Genomic DNA, 15956 nt, shown 5'->3' with positions numbered 1-15956 from the left:
TTCCTGTTTTTATATTGGATTGTTTGTTTTAGCTTCCTAATTTGTAGGAATTTTCTACATATTATGTTGATTAGCCTGTTGTCTATTAGAGATAATTGCAAATCTTTTTTTCTCAATGTGTTGCTTTTTATTTTTTATTTATTTTTAATTTAAAAAATATTTTATTTCTTTATTTGAGAAGGGGGGGAGAGCAGGAGTGGCAGGGGGAGGGACAAGGGAGAGGGACAAGCAAACTCCCGCTCATCAGGGAGCCCCACGCAGGGCTGATCCCATGACCCTGAGGTCATGACCCTAACCAAAAGCAGATGCTTAACCGACTGAGTCACCCAGGCACCCCTCAACCTGTGGCTTTTTTAAAAAGTTAAGACATGGGCACCTGGGCGGCTCAGTTGGTTAGGCATCTGCCTTAGGCTCAGGTCATGATTCCAGAATCCTGGGATCCAGCCCCATGTCTCACTCCCTGCTCCGTGGGGAGCCTGATTCTTCCTCTCCCTCTGCCCCTCTCCGCTGCTCGTGTGTACTCACTCTCTCTCTCTCCCTCACACAAAAATAAGGCAATTTTTTTAAATGTTAAGAGATACTCCTTATTTTTTTAAAAAAAGATTTTATTTATTTATTTGACAGAGAGAGCACAAGAAGGGGGAGCAGCAGGCAGAGGGAGAAAGAGAAGCAGGCTCCCCACAGAACAGGGAGCCTGACATGGGGCTCTGGATCCTAGGACCCTCGGATCATGATTTAAGCCGAAGGCAGCTGCTTAACAGACTGAGCCACCCAGGCGCCCCTAAGAGATACTTCAGTTTTAAGTAGTATTTGAACCCAAACCTAGATGTTGCTTTTTATCTTTATGCTTTTTTTCCATAAGAAGGTTTGAAAACTTTTTAAAAAAGAAATAGGCTCCACACCCAGCATGGAGCCCAATGCGGGGCTCAAACTCACAACCCTCAGATCAAGACCAAGAGTCATTGTTTGACTGAGCCACCGAGGCACCCCTGAAAACTTTTTTTTAATGTAATAAAATATGTAAATCTTTTTCTTTATGGAATTTTGGGTTCAGTCTTGTTTAGAAAGGTCCTCTTCACAAAAAGATTGTGAAAACACTATTATGTCTTTTTTTTTTAAAGATTTTATTTATTTATTTGACAGAGATAGAGACAGCCAGCGAGAGAGGGAACACAAGCAGGGGGAGTGGGAGAGGAAGAAGCAGGCTCACAGCAGAGGAGCCTGATGTGGGGCTCGATCCCATAACGCCGGGATCACGCCCTGAGCCGAAGGCAGCCGCTCAACCGCTGTGCCACCCAGGCGCCCCCTATTATGTCTTTCTAGTGGTTTTATTGTTTCATTTTTATGTTTAGTTCTTTATTTATATAAGGTAGCACTTACATCATATACAGGTGCTTAAGGTAACTTAATTTTTTTAAATAGCCAATTGTCCCAACACTATACTTATTCTTCTTTTTCAAAAATTTCTTTGCTATTCTTTTGCATTTTCTCTTCCAAATTAATTTTGGAAGCAGCTAATTTAAGATTCATAAGACACTTCTGTTGGGTTTTTAATTGGGGTTTCATTGAATTTATAGGTTGATGTGTAGAGGGCTGACATATTTATGGTATTAAGTGTTCTCTTCAAGAGCATGGTATAGAGTCATTGATAATCACATCTTATTGGCTTCCTATTTTATATTTTCTATTTACCCTAATATCTTGTTTCTTTCTGTGCCTCCTTTCCTTCCTATTTTTTGAATTAGTAGAGTTCCATTCTTTTTCTCCTCTTGCTTATTTGGATGTTGCGTACCTGGCTTTTTTTTCCTAGTGGTTACCTTTAATTTTCCACCAACATATTCTCTCAATTTTGAGTTTTTAATGATACCTGTATCTATATCTAAATTCCACGATAGAACCAGTCGTTAACAAATTTTAATTTTCTCTATTTCCTACTTCCTTTATATTTTATTTTTTTAAAGATTTTATTTTTAAGCAATTCCTACACCCAATGTGTGAATCGAACTTACAACCCTGAGATCCAGAGTTGCATGCTGTATGGACTGAGCCAGCCAGGTGCCCCCTACTTCCTTTTTTTTTTTAAAAGATTTTATTTATTTATTTGGCAGAGAGAGAGAGAGAGAGAGCACGCGAGCACAAGCGGGGGAACGGCAGGCAGAGGGAGAGGGAAAAGCAGGCTCATGGCTGAGCAGGAGCCTGATGCAGGACTTGATCCCAGGAGGATCATGACCTGAGCTGAAGGCAGAGGCTTAACGACTGCGCCACCCAGGCGCCCCACCCCCCACTTCCTTCTTAAACAATTATTTCATTCTTCTACTTATCAGTGGTTTATATGAACATAGTTTATTTTTTAAACATTTTTATGCACTACCTCACTTGATTTTTTAAAAGATTTTATTTATTTGAGAGAGAGTGAGCGAGCACACAAGCAGAGAGAGGGGCAGAGAGAGGAGCAGACTCCCTGCTGAGCAGGGAGCTCAAGCTCCATCCCAAGACCCCAAGACCACGACCTGAGCCGAAGGCAGCCACTTCACCAACTGAGCCACCCAGGTGCCCCTATATGAACATAGTTAAAATCAGGGGTCAGTAAACTTTTTCTATAAAGGGCCAGATAGTAAGTATTTGAGGCCATGTGGTCTCTGTTGCAGCTACTCAACTAGGCCATTTTTTTGTGGCACAAAAACAGCCATAGACAGCACATAAATGAACAAGTGTGGCTGTGTGCCAATCACACTTTGTTTATGGTCACTGAAATTTGAATCTCCTATAATTTTTACGTGTCACAATATACTCTTCTGATTTTTTTTAACCATTTAAAAGTGGAAAAACCAGGGGCGCCTGGGTAGCGCAGTCGTTGGGCGTCTGCCTTCGGCTCAGGGCGTGATCCCGGCGTTATGGGATCGAGTCCCATATCGGGCTCCTCGGCTGGGGGCCTGCTTCTTCCTCTCCCACTCCCCTGCTGTGTTCCCTCTCTCGCTGGCTATCTCTCTGCCAAATAAATAAATAAAATATTTAAAAAAAAATAGAAGTGGAAAAACCAGGGCGCCTGGGAGACTCAGTTGGTTGAGTGTCTGACTCTTGATTTCAGCTTGGTTCGTGATCTCGGGGTAGTGGGATTGCCTGAGTAGGACTCTGAGCTCGGTGGGGAATCTGCTTGGGATTTTCTCTCCCTCTCCCTCTCCCCCTCCCCTGATGCCTGCTTGCTTGTCTTTGCGCTCATGTTGAGCCCTCTCTCTCTCTCTCAAAATAAATAAATAAATCTTTTTAAAAATTGTGTAAAAAAATAAAAAATATAAAAACCAGCTCACACTGATACAAAAATCAAGCCATAGTTGGCTAACCCCCCGTTCAAGAGTTAAATGGTTCTACAAGGGTTATAGCAAAAAATATCAATCCCTGGTTTCCACTTAATTGTCCATTCCCTAGAACCAGCCACTTTCAACCCTTATAGCTGTTTCTTTTGGTATCTACCTCCAATTCTCTAAATAAATCATTTTTTGTTTTGTTTTGTTTTTATTTAAAGATTTTATTTATTTATTTGAGAGAGAGAGAGAGTGAGCACGTGTAGGGGGGAAGGGCAGAAGGAGAGGGAGAGGGACAAGCAAACTCCCTGATGAGTGGGGAGCCTGATGGAGGACCCTATCCTAGGACCCTGAGATCATGACCTGAGCCGAAGGCAGATGCTTAACTGACTCAGCCACCCAGGTGCCCCTAAGTAAATCGTTTATGGTGCTATTTTTAATTTTTATATTTTAGGAATTATTTATTGTTTTTCTTCACTATTGAAGATGAAAATGTAGCTTTCTCTTTCACACCGTCTCCAAATCCTTCCAGTGTGGTATACAGTGATCTGGGTTAGATCATTGGTGTTCACATTATCAAGTCCATGGAAACACTGGTTATAATTGAGCCATCACTCTGATGACTTTTCTTTTCTCTCCCAATGTTTTGTTTACCTTGGACTTAACACTTGTCTCCCCCCTTCCACGTTGCTTGTTCTCTACTACTTATCATTGGCCAGCACTTCCCCCAACTTTCTATATCTCCTCTCCAGCTGGCCAAAGATGCCCAGCATTCCACATGCTTCATTCCCTTGGAATGCTCTCTCCTGGAGACTTTTTTTAAAAAAGATTTTATTTATTTGTGAGAAGGGGGGTAGCAGAGGGAGAGGGACAAGCAGATTCCGTGCTGAGCCTGAGCAAGATGCTGGGCTTGATACCAGGACCTCGAGATCATGACCTGAGCTGAAACCAAGAGTCAGACACTTAACCGACTGAGCCACCCAGGCGCCCCTCTTCTGGAACATTTTGCCTTGCCCTCCAGCTGCCAGCCTGGTCACCCCTTCCAACATTCCATCATCCTGGAGATTCTATTTGCTTCTTTTTGACCTGTTTTATAGATCCCATCTCTACCTCGTTCTTAGGTTCCTCTCTGGTTTTGGTGGTGCTCCTTCTCTAGTAGCTTCCAGAGAAAGAATGCAGGCGAGGTAAAGGATTTCAGTTCTTTCATGTCTTTAGTCTAATCTCACAATAGGCAGTTTGGGTGTAGAATTCTAGGTTGTAAAATCATTTCCCCTCCCAAAATTTGGAGGCATTACTTCATTGCTTTCTTGTTCTCCAGTGCTTTGCTGAAGAGTCTGAAGGCATTGACTTCCAATTATTTGAATATGGCCTTTTTTTCCCCCTCTCTGACCAGCTATTCTCTCAGCATATTGAAGATACTACTCAACTCTCTTCTGGATTTCACTGAGGCCATTAGGAAGTCAGCTTTCAGTTTGAAGGCCATGGTTTTAAAGGTAATTAGCTTTTTAAATCTGGCTGTTTTTAAAATCTTGTGTACAGGGGTGGATCTATTTCTGTTTTTCTGCTTGGGATTTATTTGGCTTCTTGAATTTGTGGAGTTGTGTCTTTCATCAGTCCTGGAATGTTCTTTGTGACTATCTCTTAAAATCTTGCCATTCTCTCATTTTCTTAGACTTTCTCATTCTATCTTCTGTGTCTTCTGTTTTTCAGTATTTTTTTTTCAAATTTTCTATTTCTTTGTGCCTCTGTGTTACATTATGGATGGTTTCTTTTTTAAGATTTTATTTATTTATTTGAGAGAGAGGGAGAGCATGCAAGGGGAGGGGCAGAGGGAGAGGGAGAAAGAGGATCTCAAGGAGACTCCATGCTAAGCGTGGAGCCTGATGCAGGGCTTGATCTCACAACCCTGAGATCATGACCTGAGCCAAAATCAAGAGTTGGACCCTTAACCGACTGAGCCACCCAGGTGTCCCTGGATGCTTTTTAAGCTCTGTTTTACAATTTACTAATTCTCTCTCCAGCTATTTCTAACGTGCTATAAATCCATCTATTGACCATTTAAAAACTTTTAAAAATATGAAATTTGGCAGATGTATATAAGGGTGCAGAAAACATAAACATACATTTTAGGAAATAATGGTAAGATGAACCTACTTGTAACTACTACTTGGCTCAAGCACCTGGGCCTCCACATGTCTCTCCCAATCAGTTCCCCTTCTCCCAATTTAGTGGGAGTCACTATCCTGATGTTTATGCTACCAATGCCTACACGTTTCTTCATAGCTTTATTGTCTCTTGTCCCTAAATAACATCATTTTGTTTTGCCTGCTTTTGAACTTTATCTGAATGAAATCATATAGAGTATGAATTTTTCTGTGTTTCTTTTGTTCAACATTATGCTTGTTCATTCATGTTTTCAAGGCTGTAGTTCACTTTCACTGCTATCTAGTAGCATATCATTGAGTATTTTACAGTTCACTTGCACAGTTTACTATTGATGGGCAGATGGGTTGTTTCTAGTAGTTAGTTGTTGGGAACATTAGTGTACCTGTTTCCCAAGGCTATACCTATTAATGCAATTGCCGGGCCATTTGATTGAGCAGTTTACAATTTACCAGTGCTTTTCCAAAGTGCTTGTACCAATTACTCTCCCACCTGGAGTGATTTAGAGTTCCTGTTGCTCCATATCCTTGCCAACACTTATTATTATTAGTCTAAGTTTTGCCAATCTGAGAGGTGCATAATGGTATCACATTTTTTAAATTAAGGTATGATTTGCATACAATAAAATACACAGAACCAAGCTATGTATTATAATATAATCACTCCTTATTTACCACTAGTAAATCATTTGCAGATTGAAAATCATTGTGAAGGCTCCTACAGTTAGAAAGTAGAAACAGAGCAGAGGCTCCACCTGTTCTTTCTTTTTTAAAAAAGATTTTATTTTTAATATAAAACAATACCACTTCCTACTAATTTTTTGTTTTTAAAAACAGTTGTTTGTCAATAAATGTTCACATGCATTGGGGGAAAATAAAAGATTTTATTTTTAAGTACTCTACCTCCAACGTGGGGCTCAAACTCCCAAACCCAAGATCAAGAGTTGCATGCTCCACTGACTGAGCCAGCCAGGCAACCCTCCACCTGTTCTGACCTCACCCACCTCTCCTAGCTCATCACCATCCATTCTGCCCTGATCCACTGTGTTCCAGCTATGCTGCTATGGGCATCTTTGTTTTAGAGATGAGAAAACTGAGCCTCGGAGTGGCTTATGAACTTGCCCATGCAAGAGACTCATTAATTTGCATTACAAGAGACATTTTCACCCTTGACCATCAGCTCTATTTGGGCAAGGAATGTATCTGGCTTCTGTACCACATGGTAGGCCCTCAGGAAATGTGTGTTGAATGAACGATTGAATGAAGGAATGAACCTGTCAGGATGCAAATCTCCTTGCCTACCTCTTCTATCTGCCTGGCAGTAGCAATATAAGAAACCATATAGGTTGATGAGAATGAGCTTATTCCATACTTTAGAAGAGTAGCTCTTTATGAAATGAGATTTATACCAATACAGTTGGTATTTCTTGGAAGAGAGGAAGTCCAAGAATGGACAGGACAGGTGTGGAGGGAGGATTCTAGCCATCTGGAGGTTCTAGTGAGATATACTCATAGAGCAAAAAGTCGGGTGCTGGGGACGCCTGGCTGGCTCAGTCGGAGGAGCATGCAACTCTTGATCTCAGGGTTGTGACATCTTAAAAAAAAAAAAGTCAGGTGCTGAAAAGAAGGGAAGAGGGGCCTGGAAGTTGAACTTGACCTTGAACACCGTCTGTATTGGGCCCATTTTGAATGCGTAAGTCTTGCATAGGTAAGTATCTGTGCTTACACCTAAGTACTTTTACAGAGTGAGGCAATACCATGTCCAGTTCTCCTACTATTTGCAGCTCACAGAAGTACCTGTCAATGATGTCTTGTTTCCCAATGCAGGCAGAATACACCAAGAGCCCAAGTGCTACCGTTCCATCCAATGTGCCCTCATGCAGGTCCCTGTCATCTGCCGAGGATGGCCCCAGTGGCCATTCCAGTCTTTCAGATGGGGAGCTGGCCGGGCACTTACAGGATAGTGTCAAGCACCGCATCCTTTACCTCTCAGAGCAGCTGAGGGTGGAGAAGGCCAGTCGGGATGAGAACACTGTGGGCTACCTCAAGCTGGTGTCCAAAGCCGACCGGCACCAGGCCCCCTACATCCGGCAGGCCTTTGAGAAGGTGAACCAGCGTGCCTCTGCCACCATTGCCCAGATTGAGCGAAGGCTCCGCCTTTGTCACCAGCAGCTGCAGGAGCTGGAGGAAGGCCGCAGGCCCAAGGGCTTAGTTCTGAAGGCAGAAAGCAGCCTGGACAACTGCAGGCAGCCCAGCAAGAAGGCCCTGTTTTCAGAGCCTCTCAAGCTGGGTGGGGAAGACGGCCTGTCTGCCAACCTGTCTGACATTGTCAGACACTTGCCCCTGGAGAGTCACTTCCCAGCCTCGCAGCAAGGGAAGCCCTCAGAGACAAAGTGTGTGGTCCGGCAGCAAGACCTGCTGTTGCAGAAGGTGAAGGAAGACCTGAAAGAAGTCAGGGAGCGCCACCTCAGCCTCCAGGTGTCCTATCAGAGCCTGCAGGAGAAACACCTGACGGATCTGCAGCTCTCAGTAGAATCCCTTCGGGAGGAGAAATGCAGGTGAGCTGGAGCCCCTTCTAGCTTCCTCGGCCCTGGGGACAGAAGCCCCCAGGACTGTCTGCAGAAGAGTGAAGGGGAGCAAGGACATGGATGTGGAGGGGAGGGGGAGAGGGGGGTGTAGCTGCTCAGCATTTCTCTGGGCGACCGGACCCCACAGTAGAGAGGGCTCATCCCTTGCTCGCTGTTGCACACCTGCCTGGATCCTCTGCTGGCAAATGAGGCTCCAGCTCAGGGTCCCACCAGGTGGTCCCAGAAGCCATGGGCCCTGACTAGGGTGGTGAGAGGCAGTTGTGGTGGTGGTGAGCCCAGCAGATGCCCATCATCAGTCAAGGAGGGGTCCTGCATCTGCTAGAATAGAGTAGTGTAGGGAAGCAGGATACCTCACCAGCCATGGTCCCTTCACCTGTGCTCACAACTGAGTTGGAACCAAAGGTCCTCTATGGGATATTTATTCTAGGGAAAACTTTCTCCCCACTGTGTGGTGGGTCAATTTCATTTTCATCTAAGACAAGCCTAGGACCCACAAATAGGGGATAAAAGGCATACTCAATCTCTCAAAGGACCCACACCATTCCTATTTGGACCTTTCGTAGGGTCCTGTCGCCCTTCAGGGGTGCTACAGTCTCCCCTTTGCTGCCCACAGTCTGTTGCATCAGGTACTTGCATTAGCTCTAATCCTTCTAACAGCCTGGCCGTAGAGGGGAGGGATTCACTTCTGAACCAAGATTCTCAGTAAAGTAAGAACTTTGCAGTCCCATAGTACCCCTGTGTATGTGGGGGAAAGGCACTTGGGAATCAATCCTCTTCTGTTTTCACAGGGAAATGTTACCTGCATTTACACTGCTTGACAAATACACAAAGGACAATTACAAAATATTATGGGGGGTGGTGCGCTTGGGCGGGTGGCGCCATCGGTTAAGCGTCCAACTCGGTTTCGGCTCAGGTCATGATCTCAGGGCTGTGGGATGGAGCCCCGTGTCGGGCTCCATGCTCAGTGCGGAGCCTGCTTAAGAGCCTCTCTCCCTCACCCTCTGCTCCTCCTGCTCATGCCATCTCTCTCCCCCTCTCTCTCTCAAATAATAAATAAATCTTTAAACAAATATTATGGGGCAACCCGTTGTCAAATAAGATAATGAATCAGAATTACAGGTCTCTTTTAGATGTGATTTTTATAAGACATGGCAACCAAGTCTAAAATGTTGGGACTCTTAATGCTCTTTTGTCAAAATACCATTCATTTCCAAGGTTGAATTTATATAAAGCAAGACTAGAGCTCAGTGGCAGTTACACACATCCCCGTAAGTTTCCATACTGCCTCAGCCAACAGGACTGTTTTGCTCTTGTAAACTCTTAACCCCTTAGCAAATCAGAATTTGCCAGCAGGGGAACAGGGTGACCTACCTCCCCTGGATTCCCTGTGAATTCTTTAAGCTTGCGCTTCTGAAACAGCTGCCCCCACCGCCATTGGACTGTGATAAGAGTGTGAAGTAAACTTTAATTGTGTTCAGCCACTGAGATTTTCTGCTTGTTGGCTGTAGCAATTAGCCTACCTTGATTAGTATACATGAGAAGCAACAAAACAGGTCTGTATGACTCAGATTTACCAGGGGACAGGGAGAATAAGCGGGAGATGACTTTATATAATAACAGTGACAGCAGGGAGCAAGTAGCATTGTCCCCTGTACCGCTCAGTCACCCACTTTACGGATGGGGAAATGGAGTCTCAGAGAGGCACAAGCCTGAGCGCATGTCAACGTGTCCCAGCCACGTGGCTTCCTAATCTAGGTGAAGGGGTCACAGAAATTCGTTGCAGTTTTTAAAATATACGTCTCCTTCAAATCTTTTAAAAAACCTTTATGTGAGCTAGACACAGACATGACATATGTGTTGAAGTCAGTGAAGTGTCACCTGGTGTCCACACTGTGTGGTCACCATCCAGGCCCCTGTAATTGTCACGTCTTGTCTGGTGTGTCACAAACTGCTATTTCAAACTGAAAAGTCCTATGACACTTCTCACAGGTAAATCTGTTTTCAAGAGGGCTTTCTTTTTTATTTTTGAATTGAGATGAAATTCACAAAACAAAACTATCCATCTTAACATGTACAGTTCAGTGGCATTTAGTACATTCACAGTGTTGTGCAACCCCCGCTTCTGTTTGGTTCCAGAACATTTTCATCACTCCAGATGGAGGCCCCATTGCTCCCCATTCACCTTGCCCCAACCCCTGGTAACCACAAATGTGCTTTCTGTCTCTCTGTATTTGGCTTTTCTGGATATTTCATGTAAATGGAATCATACAGTGTGTACCCCTTTGTGTCTGTTTTCCTTCACCCAGTGTAATAGTTTTGAGATTCATCCAAGGTGTGCATAGGAGTGGTTCACTCTTCCTTGCTCAGCGGTATTCTGTTGTATGGATGCACCACAGTTCGTTGACCCATGCACCTGCAGCTGGTTGGGGCTGTTATGAATAAAGCTGCTATGAAAATTCTTGCACACCAGCTTCTGGCGGCTGCTGGGCTCCTTAGCTTGTGGCCACATCACTCCAATCTTCAACGGCGGTATCTTCACATCTCTCTCTGCTCTGTCTTCACATGGGCCTCTCTTCTGCGTGTAAAACCTCCCTCTGCTTCCCTCCTATAAGGGTGCGTGTGATTGCACACTTGCTCGGGAGGACCCACTCTGTCCCTGCCGCATTACCCCACCCTACCCATAGGGCTTGATCCCTTCTATATGTTTCTCCATCTCAGACTTCTTCAAGTTGCAAGCCACTAGCTTCTAGCTCAGTTTGCTGAAAACCAACCTTCAGGTATGATCAAGAGCACGTTCTTCCTCAACAACAGTAAAGTTTAGGACAATTTATATCGGCAAGGGTAGCCTTCACAGCTTTGGAAGATTTGGGGGTAATTTTGGTTGGCTGGTCGTCATTTTGTCTTTATAAGAGTGTTTTCTCATTCTCTTTAAAAAAAGATTTATTTATTTGAGAGAGAGAGAGAGAGTGTGTGTGTGGAGGGGAGGGACAGAGGGAGAGGGGCAGAGGGAAAGGGAGAGAGAAACTTTAGCAGACTCTGCACAGAGCACAGAGCCCAATGCTGGGCTTTGTGGGGCTTTGTGGGGCTCGATCTCGTGACTCTGAAATTAGGACCCGAGCTGAAACCAAGAGCCAAACACTTAACCAACTGTGCCACCCAGGCTCCCTTGTAAGGGCATTTTCTAGAGTGGTCCATTTGCCTCTGCAACTGTAGGAGTGGGACAGAGAGGGGTCCTTGACTAAGGCAAGGACAGGGAGGAGATTCAGTACTGCAGCCAGGACACTGCTGCCCAAGGGCAAAGAGGCTGGGGGCCAGAGACGAAGAGAGACTAAGAGAATATCCTTATGACTTAACATTTTCTTACTCAATAATCTATTAAAAATACATTTAAGAATATATTTGTAAATTCTTGTAAATATATTAATGAAGAATCTATTCATTGACTTCATAACTGTGAAGAGTATATTCATGAATATACTTGAGCATAGCCAATATCTTGAACGTTCTTGTGTCTGAATCCTTCATGTAAATGTAAAGACAGGCATGGGGAACATCCTTTCAAGTGGACACCGTACTGCCGCCCTCTCTTTGTGGGCATTGTCAGTCTACTCTCTTCTCTACAAGGAGTAGAGCAGTGACTAATGGAATATTCCTTGAAACACTGTCATGAACCAGCTCTTGACAAATTGGCTTTCAACAAATGATTTTTCAGCTCCTTAGCTGCCTGGGGACGTCTCCATGTGGGTGTCAGTCAAGTTCCTGAAGCAATACCAAACTGACCTCCTTGCCTCACATTCCCTGTCTGTGCGACAGCACCCCTAGTTAAGCTCTGTGTATGCCAGAGCCCGGTGACCTGATCGGCCACAGCCTCTGTGGCCCTGTATTCCATTCTGTGTCTCCAAGCTCTGCAGTACCTTTCCGCTTCGGCAGCGTCAGTGCTCGCCCCGCACCCATGGGACAAGCCTTCCTTGGCTCTTCCCTAAATGACGATGCTAAAAGCCACATGGCCTCTGGCCTCCAGCCCGTCTTTCCTGGTGCCCAAATGAAGAACCTCAAAGTTTTTCTAAATTATGAAATATTCCAAATCCAGGGAAAATGTAGAGAATAACATGATCAAGACCATGTACCCACCCGCAGGCTTCTCAAATCTTCACATTTACCATATTTGCTTTACATGTAATTTTATCAAGAAGTAAAACTTTAGAAGGTTCACTTGAAACTCTCATATCATCCCTTCCCAACCCCATCCACCTTCCACCCACCTCACTATCCTCACTGAGCCATTATCTTTCCCACGCACGTCTTTATGGTCTACAACTTATGTACACGCACGCCTGTATGCTCTACAACTTATGTACACGCACGTCTTTATGCTCTACAACTTACGTACACGCACGTCTTTATGCTCTACAACTTATGTACACGCACGTCTGTATGCTCTACAACTTATGTACACGCACGTCTGTATGCTCTACAACTTATGTACACGCACGTCTGTATGCTCTACAACTTATGTACACGCACGTCTGTATGCTCTACAACTTATGTACACGCACGTCTGTATGCTCTACAACTTATGTACACGCACGTCTGTATGCTCTACAACTTATGTACACGCACGTCTGTATGCTCTACAACTTATGTACACGCACGTCTGTATGCTCTACAACTTATGTACACGCACGTCTGTATGCTCTACAACTTATGTACACGCACGTCTGTATGCTCTACAACTTATGTACACGCACGTCTGTATGCTCTACAACTTATGTACACGCACGTCTGTATGCTCTACAACTTATGTACACGCACGTCTGTATGCTCTACAACTTATGTACACGCACGTCTGTATGCTCTACAACTTATGTACACGCACGTCTGTATGCTCTACAACTTATGTACACGCACGTCTGTATGCTCTACAACTTATGTACACGCACGTCTGTATGCTCTACAACTTATGTACACGCACGTCTGTATGCTCTACAACTTATGTACACGCACGTCTGTATGCTCTACAACTTATGTACACGCACGTCTGTATGCTCTACAACTTATGTACACGCACGTCTGTATGCTCTACAACTTATGTACACGCACGTCTGTATGCTCTACAACTTATGTACACGCACGTCTGTATGCTCTACAACTTATGTACACGCACGTCTGTATGCTCTACAACTTATACACACGCACGTCTGTATGCTCTACAACTTATGTACACGCACGTCTGTATGCTCTACAACTTATGTACACGCACGTCTGTATGCTCTACAACTTATACACACGCACATCTGTATGCTCTACAACTTATGTACACGCACGTCTGTATGCTCTACAACTTATACACACGCACGTCTGTATGCTCTACAACTTATACACACGGCAGGTTAAATATGTACTGCTTAGTGATGTTTGTGTTTTTTAAGAGGTCTACTGAAATATAAGTTACATACCATAAAATGCAGCATTTTAACTCTACGTTTCAATGATCGTTAGCAAATTTACTAAGTTGTAAAACCATTACCGCAATGCATTTTTTTGTTTTTGTTCTTTTGTTTTATTTTTTAAGATTTTATTTATTTATTTGTCAGAGAGAGAGAGTGAGAGAGCACAAGCAGGGGGAGCAGCAGGCAGGGGAGAAGCAAGCTCCCCGCTGAGCAAGGAGCCCAATGTGGTACTTGATCTCAGGACCCTAGGATCATGACCTCAGCCGAAGGCAGACGCTTAACTGACTGAGCCACCCAGGCGTCCCTGTTTTTGGTTTAATAACAGCTTTATTGAGATATAATTCCCATCCCATAAAATTCACCCATTTACAATCAGTGGTTTTTAGTACATTCACAGAGTACAACCATCACCACTCTCTCATTCCAGAACATTGTCATTGGTCCAAAAAGAAAGCCTGTCCCATGGACAGTCACTCCCCACCCTCTCCCCACCGCCAGTTGCTAGGAACCACTCATCTATTTCTGTCTCTATGGATTTTCCTATTCTGGACATTTATTTTTTTTTAAGATTTATTTATTTATTTATTCTTAGAGAGAGAGAGCACGAGCAGGGGTAGGTGCAGAGGGAGAGGGAAAAGCAGACTCTCCACTGAGCAGGGAGCCCGACTCGGGGCTTGATGTCAGGATGCCGGGATCATGACCTGAACCAAAGGCAGACGCTTCACAGACTGAGCCACCCAGGGGCCCCGGACATTTCATATAAATGGAATCCTACAATATGCGGTCTTTTGTGACTGCTCCATCCCTATAATCAATAGACTTTAATGGAATAACTACCGTTTGCCAAATACTGGTGCTGGGAATTTATATGGCATTTAGTAGCAGCCATAGACAATTTAGAGTTTGATTTTTACAACTTCCAGTCTATGGCTAGTTACGAAAGAGTAACTGTCTATGAAATAGAACCGTGTATCAGTATGTGTGTGGCTGGTGTGCATCTGTGGTGTTCTGAGGCTGACCTAGAGGAGGAGAGAGGAGGAAGGAGCAATCTGAACCCAAGTGTAGTCTCGACACAGGACTGCTCACCACCAGCACAGCCTCTGGGCAGGGGACCCGGGGAACGATTACTTTCTCTTTTGCTCCCAAGACAAGCACTGATGGAAGAACAGGTGAATGAACACCTGCAGGGGCACGTGGATGAGATTTACCACCTCAAACAGACTCTGGCATGCACGGAGGAGAAAATGGCCTATCTGTCCTATGAGAGGGCCAAGGAGATATGGGTGAGAACCTCATGGAGGGGGGCTTTTAATGAAATGGCCAGTGAGAAGGATATGGGGAGGAGAGAAGCAAAGGATGAGCAGAAAGGAAAGTAAGGAAAGAGACGGGGTTCAATCGCAACCCACACACTTCCTTTAGAGCTAGCAGCATCTAATCTTTCTGTTCATGCTGCACTCCCCCCACCTCCCCATCCTGATCCAGCTGAGCTGGGAATTTTGGCTCTGCAGTTCTCATCCTTGGGGGTGCTTTGGAGCCACCTGGGGGCTGCTGATGAGTCACCATCAGCTTCTGCTGGTGCGGGGAGCTCCCTCTGGGAGGCCTGCTTTTGGCCCTGGGTTAGCAAGCATGGGTGAAGGGTTTCCCTCACCTGTAATAGTTAGGCTCACTCTCTTCCACACCCTCAGACCCTATTCCTGTCCTTGGTGAGCGCTCACATGGCCAGGTTCTCAGTCTTAGGCCACACCAGATGAGGAAGTGTGACCAAGTCAGATGAGACCTTCGCTGTTACTGGGACGGGACAGGGCCTTTAGTGTGTAAGTGCTCTAGATTCTTGACTTCCTAGATCTCCAGCTCACCGACATTTGCTGTGCACCCTTAGGATCTCAGGTGAGTGACTACTGCATGAGGGCGTGTGTTCTCGTCACCCGCAGGAGGTCATGGAGACTTTCAAGAACCGTGTATCTAAGCTGGAAACTCTACAACAAGTGACACAACTGGAGATGATGGAGAACTTCCGGATCCGCCCCCAGAAGTTTATGTTCCGATTCATGAGCCTGCTCCTCACGCTGGCCACCATCTTCCTGGTCTTCATCTCCACTGTGTGTGCCTGCCCCTTGCCGCTGCTGAATTCCCGCCTGCGCACGTGCACCACACTCATGCTGATTGGCCTTGGGGCCCTGGCCTGGCAGAAGCGGCATGCCATCCCTGCCACAGACTGGCAGGCATGGGTCCCCTCCAGATGGAGACTGTATTCCAAGGACTCCAAGCCTCCATCAGATGGGACTTAAAGGGTCTGGGTTTGCTAGCTCATGTTGCCTTCTGGGTGTCAAGGGCATCCAGCCAGCCCTAACTAGATAGCCACTTCTCAGCTCTGCCTTTCTGATTCCATCACCACCAGCCCACCTTGCACTTCTCTTCCTCATGATCCTTCGATACCATCTGCAGACACAAGGC

The 15956-nt window shown here is 45.1% G+C and overlaps 1 protein-coding gene across 1 annotated transcript; it reads left to right on the top strand.

Annotated features, from left to right (window-relative positions):
• Positions 1 to 4279: 4279 nt before the first annotated feature.
• Positions 4280 to 15896, top strand: TEX28 (testis expressed 28). The gene is made up of 5 exons (XM_002928822.4): positions 4280 to 4486; positions 4696 to 4795; positions 7292 to 8022; positions 14650 to 14785; positions 15434 to 15896. The coding sequence occupies exons 1-5, from the start codon at positions 4476 to 4478 to the stop codon at positions 15788 to 15790; spliced, it is 1335 nt and encodes a 444-aa protein (XP_002928868.2). The 5' UTR covers positions 4280 to 4475; the 3' UTR covers positions 15791 to 15896.
• Positions 15897 to 15956: the final 60 nt, after the last annotated feature.

Source organism: Ailuropoda melanoleuca, chromosome X (assembly GCF_002007445.2).
Source record: "Ailuropoda melanoleuca isolate Jingjing chromosome X, ASM200744v2, whole genome shotgun sequence".
Taxonomy (NCBI): Eukaryota; Metazoa; Chordata; class Mammalia; order Carnivora; family Ursidae; genus Ailuropoda; species Ailuropoda melanoleuca.
This window is presented reverse-complemented; position numbering and strand designations above follow the sequence as displayed.

What these genes read in the sequence shown, in the direction of transcription:
- TEX28 (XM_002928822.4), top strand. An exon ending in TGAAGGCCATGGTTTTAAAG is followed by an intron (nt 4,796 to 7,291) that starts GTAATTAGCTTT and finishes TTCCCAATGCAG; the next exon opens with GCAGAATACACCAAGAGCCC. An exon ending in AGAGGGCCAAGGAGATATGG is followed by an intron (nt 14,786 to 15,433) that starts GTGAGAACCTCA and finishes CGTCACCCGCAG; the next exon opens with GAGGTCATGGAGACTTTCAA.